Source organism: Engraulis encrasicolus, chromosome 9, assembly GCF_034702125.1.
Source record: "Engraulis encrasicolus isolate BLACKSEA-1 chromosome 9, IST_EnEncr_1.0, whole genome shotgun sequence".
NCBI lineage: Eukaryota > Metazoa > Chordata > Actinopteri > Clupeiformes > Engraulidae > Engraulis > Engraulis encrasicolus.
This window is the reverse complement of record NC_085865.1, coordinates 24,521,422-24,532,100: the sequence shown is the minus strand read 5'-3', so window position 1 is coordinate 24,532,100 and position 10,679 is coordinate 24,521,422. Positions and strand designations below refer to the sequence as shown.

At 42.6% G+C, this 10,679-nt stretch overlaps 1 protein-coding gene across 1 annotated transcript; it reads left to right on the top strand.

Annotated features, from left to right (window-relative positions):
• The first annotated feature begins 601 nt into the window (after positions 1–601).
• Positions 602–6,176, top strand: nrros (negative regulator of reactive oxygen species). The gene is made up of 3 exons (XM_063206137.1): positions 602–945; positions 1,760–1,865; positions 4,022–6,176. Exons 2-3 carry the CDS (start codon positions 1,773–1,775, stop codon positions 5,960–5,962), a joined length of 2,034 nt encoding a protein of 677 aa, XP_063062207.1. The 5' UTR covers positions 602–945; positions 1,760–1,772; the 3' UTR covers positions 5,963–6,176.
• Positions 6,177–10,679: the final 4,503 nt, after the last annotated feature.

Sequence of the window (10,679 nt, the reverse complement as noted above, 5' to 3'; positions counted from 1 at the left end):
CCTATTTGTTAGTTCAAATGTCTACACATCCTATCAATTTCATCCACATTGTGAGGCAGGTGTCGACCTTTGGTGTTTTATAGTTAGGTCTGCCTTCAGTTAGACATGGTGTGAAAATGTCCAGTGAACATAAGTCGAAAAGTAAAGTGCAACTTTGACAGTTGCAGAGAGCAGAAGTGATAGCATTGCAACTTGAGGCAGGAAGGGTGTGTGAGCCTTCAGTGGTTTCCTCTCTCTTGCAGTATCAGATGAAAAAGCCAGTAGTGGGTGACATGGGTGTGCCCCATTGTCGGTTTTAGTGGTGACTTGTGTGTGTGCAGGAGGCATGAAGCATGACTGAGTAAACCAAAGCACCTTTAATTATTCTTTTACCATTTAGTTTGAAGTGATTCTTTACCATTTATTATAGAATAAAAAGATGAAATGTGCACCTATGGCCACATTTAGGCAAAGGGTTAGACTGTGGGTTTGTTTCCCCCACCCCCATTAACCACCGTGGCACGTGTTTGCTTTCTACTGATGCGTGTTGGCCTGTGCCAGTGGGATAAAACAGACCATGGCCTTGCTGGGATGTGGCTGATTAAAAGAAGAAGGAAAAACACCATGTTTTGAGACATCGTTCTGCAAAAAAAAAGTTTAATGATCTTGGCGCAGGGCTGCATGTGACATGGTTTCCGTTGCCTGCTTCCGCAAATATTTCAGCGCACAGAGCGGCACATGAGAAACAGCTTGCGTCTCAGTACGCGTATCCCATCGGCGTGGACGTGCTGCCTGTGGCCATGGTGCGGAGCCAACCCTGCCCGCGTTGCGGTGGAGGAGAGGGGGACGCAAGCGAGCCGTGCCGGGCGCGCAAGTGAACGCTTCGTCGAAGACCATGGCCGCTGCCGCCGCCCACACCAACCTTCAACTTGAGTGCTTCTGCCTGGTGTAAACAACGGCTCAGAGGTAAGCCACTAGAAAACTGCTCAATTGGTCAGAAGAGACCTCGCTCTATCACAGCAACCTGCCTGCACAACTCGCATCTCCGTGCGGTGCATGTGTTATCGCGGGGGGAAAGATGGAGATGATAGTTTAGCAAGTAGGATTATCCTCTAGCCTACTTGCTAAACTATAATCTCCATCTTTATTATTATTATTATTAATAACTTGATTATTAAAGATAACTTGGAAGAGTCCTAAAAAATATTGACATTGGCATGTAGGCTAAGACTGAATAATATCCACATAGTGCATTGAGGTCATGATTGAGACGTGAAACCAATGAGCCAAATTATTAATATCAAAAGAGCGCACATCACATGTTACGCGCATGCATCAGTGCCAGTGGATTAATGAAAGGCACAATTGTTGTGAACGTAGGCTACTATGTGAACTATCCTAAGGGGACTTTTTTTTGCAATCGTCAGCCATTGGCCCATTGATTGAAAGTCGTTCGAATTAGGGTCAACAGGAGAAAGTTGAAAAGAATGAAATGACTAATGTCACTGTTACTGCTGTTACAGCTACTACTCCTAATAGCCCTACTGCTTTTATCTATTCAAATATTGGCGAACATAATTCACACATTGATTAAACATAGCATATAAACTACCTGGAGGTCTATCACAAAAAAAAAAAACTTCGATGAATATGAGGGTCACTTATCCAAGGCTGCGCAAGGGGGTGAGAAAAGAGGGGGTGTTCGTACTGTGTAACTGTGATGATGAGTGATATGTAGGTGGATGGTTGGACTAAAGACAGTGATCTCTTGTCATTTTAGTGAATATGAGAAAATGCCTGTCCCCAGTCTCTTCCCCACTCTGCTGGGCCTTGCTCTGGGATACCTGATGACGCTGTGCCACACCACTCCATCTCTGTACAAACCGGTAAGTGATGGATTATTCACTTGCTGTTGTTGTAACACTACAGGCAGCCTAAATATCAATGTATTGGATGTTCAGATGAGGATAGGGAGTGCACTCGAGTGGGCCGTCTTTGTTCATTTGCGTTTTCATTTAATCAATAAAATGTGGTAGCCTATATCCTTATTCCTACTCTAGGGTAGCCTTTTGGGTTTCAGAATAAAATGAGATAATGTGCATTCATTGTTTCTCTTTGGCTTTATTTTAAAAACAAAACAATGTGCTCATAATGTACAACATGTACATATTACAGATTGATATATGACTATTGTTGTTGGCAGGGGTGGAAAAGTAACTTATTACTTTTACTCAATATTGTACTTGAGTAGCTTTTATGAATACTTTGTACTTTTTAAGTAAAATTTTAAATTAATACTTTTACTTGTACTTGAGTACATTTTGACCCAAGTACTTTACTCAATTACACTGGAACCTGGCCTGAGTACTGAGTAAAAAAAATTGACTGAGAGACAAAATGCCATGCACAATAATGCCACAATCCGCCAGAAATGAAAGATTGCGCAGGATGGCACACAGCATTTCCACTATTTTACTATCTTGTATCAATGTATTGGATTGTGGCTGGTGCCAAGCAAGAGATAGAGGTTATGGAGGACGATATTCAAGAAAAATAAACATGACATTCTCAAGAGGAAAGCTAATTAAAAGTAACTAAGTACTTTTTACTCAAATTACATTTTAAGTGAAGTACTTTTTACTTTTACTTGAGTAGATTTTTAGATAGGTACTTTTACTTGTACTTGAGTAGAATTTAGGCATAGTAAAGATACTTTTACTTGAGTACACATTTTCTGTACTCTTTCCACCTCTGGTTGTTGGTACTGGCAATGTAAACGTTTTTTTTGTAGCCAATGTGTGTGTGCTTGTGTTGTTTTTTCCTCTGGCAATATTATCATGAAGCAATTTTATGAAATAATGTTATCCATGGTTGCGTCCACAAATCAGTTATTAAATGAATGAAAAAGTGACCTTGAGATGTATAATTATTACATGGCTACACTATTACACGATTTGTGCTGATAGGCCTAAAAAGTGTTAATAATGGTATCGGACTTTAATGAACACACACGCACGAGCACACATGTATAGACGCACATTCAGATGCACATAGGCACACGCACATGGACACACACAAAGAGGAATAGACTGTGTAGCTTTTTAGATTTTGGGAATGATGATGGCTTTTTAGGTTTGGCTATTACATTTGAGATTTAAAAAAAAAAATGGCTCCTTGGTCTTGGAATGATTTTCATACTAATAGATAAATGGTAAAATGTATGAAATGATGATCAGTTTTCATACTGGAGTCATTATTTGAATTGATTAATTTATAGAATTACCATTTATAGCCTACCATTATACCATTTAGGCCTATTATAATGTACAAATGATAAATTATTGTGTTTCCCAAAGCTTGTGGGACTACGCATTTTGCTCCCGCTTGCTAAACGAGGCACCATGAAGAGATTAAGACTGTATGTGGCAGCCATGGTTTTAAAATTGAATGTTTTATAGTAGTCATTAAATCATCCCTGCATTCAAGACTTATTTTGTCTACTAACTACATAATAATAGTTACATAATAACAATAATAAAGTGTTAATTCAATACTCTTCTGATAATATTGTATACCGCTAATCTATTTTAGTGTTAAATTAAACTCTTTCAGTGTTAGCACTGTGAAACCATTAGGGCTGTTAACGGCTTTGGCTGTGCCCAGGACAAAGTCCTCTGAAAGGGCCCCCTAACCAATGCATAAAATGTAATTAGGACCCAATTATGGGCCCCCTCTCTCCAAGGGCCCGGGATAACGCACCCCTTTGCCACCCCCGTCAGCTTCCCTGAAGCCATCTACCGTACAGTATGCTCTAAATCAGTGTTAAATTCACCTCTCTAAGTGTTAGGTCAACAAGAGTGGAATTCACACTAAATTTAATGGACCATATTCTCAGAACAGTGTTGATTTGTTTTACTGTGTAACCAAGACTACAAAGACATGACAGACTTCATCTCTATAGCTGCATGATCACTTGCGTTTTGAAAATGTTTCAGGTTTGATTAATTATTGTTTTTTTTTCCTTATTATTTTTGTTCTTCAGACACAGATGATGGCTGTATGTGATGGACGCAAGCTGTCCTCTGTCCCCCAGGACCTGCCAGAGGACACTGAAGTTCTTTCTCTAAACAACAATCAAATCGAGAGGTTACAAAATGGTTGTCTCTCACGGTACAAGCAACTGCGCTCTCTCAGCTTGGCCAACAATGGTTTAGATGCAATGGAATCAAATGCTTTTAAGGACTCACATTATTTAGAAGACCTTAATTTGGCACAGAATTCCATTCATCCTCATTACGAGCAAACTGGACAGTCCCTGCGCTTTTTGTCCCGTCTGAAGGTGTTAGACCTGTCAGGGAACTACATCACTGAGGATATGGCCGCGGGGCTGCTTCAAAACCTCACGTCTCTGGAGCGACTGTCTTTGGCAGGGAACCTCCTGTCCAGACTGGACGACTCCATCTTCAGCCACCTTCATCAGCTCAAAGAGCTGAACCTGGAGAGGAACCAACTCTATGAGGTGGACAGGGCTTTCGATAGCCTACACAATCTCCAAAGGCTCAACCTGGCCTACAACTACCTCCCCTGCCTCGTCAATTTTGAGATGTCACAGCTGGTTTACCTAAACGCCAGCTACAACACAGTTGAGTGGTTTATCACCAACCAGAACATGGAAGAGAAGTTTCAGTTGGAAACCCTAGATCTGTCTCATAACAAGCTGTTATTTTTTCCTTTTCTGCCATCGCACAGCCAGCTCCACAATCTTTTGCTCTCACACAACCAGATCAGCTTTTATGACAATCTGTCCAACAGCAACAAATCCGACATGAACCCAAATGTTGAGTTTTACAACGTCGGGGCGAATAAAAGCAACATCACGGCACCGCTCTGGGACGAGAGTCTCCATGGAGACATCTCCTCAGTGGAAGTCCTGGACCTGAGCGGAAACCGCATCATCAGCTTCCCTCAGGGATTCCTTCAGAAGATGCCCAACCTCTACCACCTCAGGCTGAGGACCAATTGCATTGAGTCCCTCAACATCAGCTCTGAGGAGCTGCCATCCACCTTGTACGAGCTGGACGTGAGCAACAACAGGGTGACTGAACTCCATGCTGGACAGACCTCTGTCAGCGAGCTGAACAATCTCACCCATCTAAACCTGAGCTTAAACGACATTAGTAGACTCCCACCCAAGCTGTTTTCCAGTCTGCCGAGACTGAGCACGGCAGACATCAGCTATAACCCAATTGGGATATGTCCCCAAAATGAACCCACAAACGCTAGCTATTCAGACTGCGTAATTTGGAGGAATATAGCGTCGCTCAGACAGCTTCATCTGGGAGGGTGCAGAATTTTCCATCTGCCATCCTATGCGTTTGAGGGCTCCCCTCTTACGCATCTAGAACTTTCCAACAGCGTTGGCCTCAAGGTGATGCCAGAATCGTTAACAGGGCTTTCTGAGTCCCTCCAGCACCTCGGGCTGGGAAACACAGGACTGCGGAGCTTTGACTTTTCCCCATTTCACCAACTAAAATCCCTGAACATCTCTAAGAACTCCCTATCCAATCTCCCGTTCTCGTTAGTGGGGCTGGGCCTAAAGCATTTAGACTTGAGCAATAACAAGCTCACCGCCATCCCCTCTGAACAGGCTGCCAGGCTAGCCCGGACACTAGAAGCGGTGTTTGTGAGCGGGAACCGTTTCAACTGCTGCCACTTGGATTGGTACAGGACATTTGAAAAAGTGGTAGTGGACCGTGAGCAGCTGACGTGTTTAGACCGAACAAACAAGGCTCACAGCGTGGCCCATGTTGACGGACTCATGTGCTACACCTCCGGCGAGGAGTCCATTTGGTGGTACATCCTGCTCTTCTCCTCTGTGATTGTCACCTTCTTGAGCATTACTGGTTTCATTTTCCTCACGCTGAAACCGAGAGTGTTACCCAAAGCCATAAAGAAGAGATGCTTGAGAGCAACCTCATATTAGTAGTAGTATTATTAATAGAGAGAGAGAGAGAGATAGAGAGAGAGAGAGAGAGAGAAAGAGACTCTGTGAAAGGCATCAACCACACTGTTACTCTTGAACAGGCTGATGTACTGTCAACAGTGTTGTTTATTAATGTAAATGAATTCACTACAGCATGTGTCTATGTGTCATTAAACTGATGTCTTATGTGTCATTAAACTGCCTAGAAAGTACAGATCCATCCAGAAATGAGTTGTCACTTTAGAATGGCACATGTGAGCGATGCAAGTAGTGGGGGAAAGATAACCATCACACGTCCTGACAAGAGACAAAAAGGCAAGGTGTTTCAAACACATCTGTTGAGGAGTACCATCACAAATATGTGATTAGAATTTTGCTAGAATTCTGGGTTCTCATTGTGATGTCACGAGGACTTTACTGGACTTTTAACACAGAGTTCAATGGGAGCTGTAGAGTCTTCAAGTGAAATTCTAGAAGAACTGGGGAAAAGTCCTTACTTCTCAAAGGATTTGTGTTCAAAAACATGTTAGGTCTTCAGTGGATAAAAAAAAACGGTATTATGAGCGTATCAGCTGTCACCACATCTTCACCACCTGTGAGGGTGTGTGCCTTGCCCCACGCTCTCTGTTGGTATCACATCGGTATGGGCGAGCAAGTGGTTAACATCGTGTACAGCCTGTGGCTTGCTTCTTGATACGCACGTACTTGCTGTGTGTGTGCATGTGTGCGTGTGTGTGTGTGTGTGTGTGTGTGTGTGTGTGTGTGTGTGTGTGTGTGTGTGTGTGTGTGTGTGTGTGTGTGTGTGTGTGCGAGCATGTATGAATGCATTCAGGGTGTGAGTTGAGGCAGGCTGTGTGTGTGTGATGCAAACCTGTTGCTAAAAGTAGGAGAGGAAACTTGAAATTTCCTGTTTTGCTGAGATGTGCAGCAACTGCCCAGTTTTGAATCTGCAAGCGGTGGGGGGTTGATTCGCAGTCAGCATGTGCTGTGCTCGCATCCGCACCTCACGTTGTCCACTGGCTACTCACTGACTCTACACACATGCTCCTCATGGTCTTGCTCTCTACAGACTGATGCAACCAGAACATAAGGGTTGTGTTTGTCTTCACTGGCCAGCGTTATCAGTTCTCAAAACCCACAAAGGAATGGGACCACCAGTAGAGGAAACTAGTACACCTTTTAGTTGTTTTAGACTTTAACCCGTTAAGACACAGTGTGATGAATTTGCTGTTACCAGAATGTTAATGAACAAGTCGTAGTGCATTACTAATGACCCTGTGTTATGTCATAGTAGGCTATTGTAGTACTATGGTAGTTAACTTTTCAATGACTATGACAGTGTACCACTGGAGGTAGCCTACGGCGTGCATTAAGGGGCTACCATTGGTTTTCTCCCATCACAAATATATAACTTTTCTTTCAAAAATATATCAGCCCACTGGAATAAACTTGAGCCACATTTACTTAACCCTCAACTTTGATGTGACCCTCAGTGGTAAGCAACGTCAGTCCCATGTGGTGATCTCCACAGACACCAAAACGTGAGAACAGTACCACAACACCCAGCCCTGAACACCCCGAACCATTAGAGAAAAAGCAGTCACTTAAAGTGTCTGTGTTCAACTTCCTCCTACGTGTATCCAAACCTGACCTCACTTCAATAGAAAGATGAGTCTAGTGATTCACAGTAGTGGTGGTGGGCAGTGGGGACACTGGGGTTAAAGAAGAGAACGCAGGTGGGGTTACCTGCTTGCCCGCAATCCCAGATGTTGGTGCCAAAGGTTCTGCGGAGGTCTCCCTGTATGAGAGTGAGTTGTCTTCCATATGGCTAGGGCTCTGTGCCGTGTGCGCAGGCTAAACCAGAGCGTAACCAGAATACCGCTGTGGTGATGGCTCTGGGTCATGGCGGTTTGAACAGAGAGGAGAGAGAAGAGAGAGACTGAAAGAGAAACTAGAGGAGTTTTTCTCAGAGCCGTGCGCAGGCCCCCAGTCAGTCACAGCTGTCATCTGCGGGGGGGTGGGGGGTGTGGAGGAGGAAAATTCACAGCACCAATGGATTGATCAACAACACACTATCTATACCATGGTTGTCTTTTTAAAATGTCAGCCATGTTTTTGTGTTGAGGAACTAACCCTGCGGTTTTATGTCCAGTGCTCGTATGGATGGTTTTTTTTTTTTTTTTGTTGACATGATCGTTTTTTTGCTCACCATATGCAGAAAAACACTGACATTGAGCAAGATGGTAGATTTTGACTTCAGATAGCCCAAAGTGAATGTTAGAAAATAACACATGTAAACTTTTTTTTCACACACTCAGAAAGAGGAAATGCGCATCTCTATCTTACCAGAACATTTACCATTCAGAGAGCGTGCGGTTGGTTGCTAATAGCCTGTGAAAATTGCTTCAGCAAGTTATCTACATCTATTCTGTAGCTTTAGCCTTTTCATATTTCATGTAAGAAATGAATGCGGCCCTACCATGGTGCAAATGGTAGGGCACTCGTTTGCTATGCGGCCGACCCGGGTTCGACTCCCGGCCCGGGTCCTTAGCCAACCCGTCCCCATCTCTCTCTGCCCACTCACTTCCTGTCACTACCTTCACTATCCTGTCAAATAAAGACAATAAAAAGCTCCAAATATATATACAGTGCCCTCCATTATTATTGGCACCCCTGGTTGAGATGTGTTTTTTAGCTTCCAATTATTATTATTTTTCTCTAAATAATATGGGACCTTAATGGAAAAAAAGAGAAAAATCCAACCTTCAATACAAGTGCATTTATTCAGTGGGGAAAAAATCCCACATAAAGAAATAATTATTTGACATCAAATAATGTGTGTCACAATTATTAGCACCCCTGTTGTTAATATTTTGTACAACCCCCTTTTGCCAACAAAACAGCACCTAATCTTCTCCTATAATGTTTCACAAGATGGGAAAAGACAGAAAGAGGGATCTTCAGCCATTCCTCTTTGCAGAATCTCTCTAAATCATCCAGAGACCTGGGTCCTCTCCTCTGTACTCTCCTCTTTAGCTCACCCCACAGGTTCTCAATGGGGTTGAGGTCTGGGGACTGAGATGGCCATGGGAGGAGCTTGATTTTGTGTCTGGTTAACCGTTTCTGTGTAGATTTGGCCATATGTTTAGGGTCATTGTCTTGCTGAAAGACCCAGTGACGACCCATCTTCAGCTTTTTGGCAGAGGGCAACAGATTTTGATTTAAAATGTCCTGGTATTTCAAAGCATTCATGATGCCATGCACCCTAACAAGCTTCCCAGGGCCTTTGGAAGCGAAACAGCCCCACAGCATCACTGACCCACCCCCATACTTCACAGTGGGTATGAGGTGCTTTTCAGCATGCACATCTTTCGTGGCACGCCAGACCCACTTAGAGTGTTTGTTGCCAAAAAGCTCAATCTTGGTCTCATCTGACCAAAGCACACGGTCCCAGTTGAAGCCCCAATACCGCTGGGCGAACTCCAGACGTTTGCGTTTATGATTGTGAGTGAGGAAAGGTTTTCTCCGTGCATGCCTCCCAAACAGCTTGTTGGCGTGTAGACAGCGCCTGATGGTTGATTTGGAGACTTTGTGACCCCAGGATGCTACCATTTGTTGTAATTCTGTAACAGTGAGCTTTGGAGATATTTTGATTTCTCTTGCCATCCTCCTCACTGTGCGTGGTGGCAAAATAAACTTGGGTCCTCGTCCAGGCTTGTTTACCACTGTTCCAGTTGTTTTGAACTTCTTAATTATTCCTCTCACAGTAGATATGGGCAGCTGCAGTTGAGTGGCAATCTTCTTGTAGCCTCTGCCTGACCTGTGAAGGTCGACGCACATCTGCCTCACTTGTATGCTGTGTTCCTTTGTCTTTCCCATGTTTAAGAGTGGATAAAAGAAATGGCCTCGGTGTCACGTCATATTTATACCCCAGGGAAACAGGAAGTGATGAATTACTAATTAAATGTTCCTACATACTCTGGTAAACTTTGTAAACTACTGTAGAAATGACAGAAATGCTTCAATTATATTTATTTCCTGGGAATTGTTAAGGGTGCCAATAATTGTGGAACAGGTGATTTAATGAAAAATAATTATTTTTTTAGTCAGGGATTTTTTTTATTTTCCTACAATTCATTTGAGTTGAAGGCTACATTTTCCTAAAATTTTCAGTGTGACAGTATTCTTCTGCAATAAACACTGAATTTATTTTAAGGCTTTTAACACATCTCAACCAGGGGTGCCAATAATTATGGAGGGCACTGTATACATATATATATACGCATATATATATATATGAAGAGTTCAAGAGTTCATTCAAAACCCCCTAAGTGCCTTTTCAGAAAATAATCTTAATTCATTTTTATTTAATACATAGCTATCGAAATTGCATATTTTTTATTTTATTTATGTAATATAACTATTTACATGTATTATCAAGTACATGAATGTAAGCCAAACTAACAACGGGGTTCTCTAAAAATATAGAAGCGTAAGTCTTCAGAAATGGAGTTAGGGGGTTTTGCATCTGAACTCTTATATAGATATAAGAAATGAATGCATCGCCATTGCACTGTAATTGTTCATGTGTTTATGTTACTGTATTACATACACATAACGTGTGACAGCATAATCAACAACATTGTCATCATTCCTTTTATCACAACACTTGATCTGTTTTCATCACCGATGATGCCATTTCCAGTGAAACACCACA

What these genes read in the sequence shown, in the direction of transcription:
- nrros (XM_063206137.1), top strand. Translation starts at nt 1,773, where the DNA reads ATGCCTGTCCCCAGTCTCTTCCCCACTCTGCTGGGCCTTGCTCTGGGA. An exon ending in CTCCATCTCTGTACAAACCG is followed by an intron (nt 1,866 to 4,021) that starts GTAAGTGATGGA and finishes TTTGTTCTTCAG; the next exon opens with ACACAGATGATGGCTGTATG.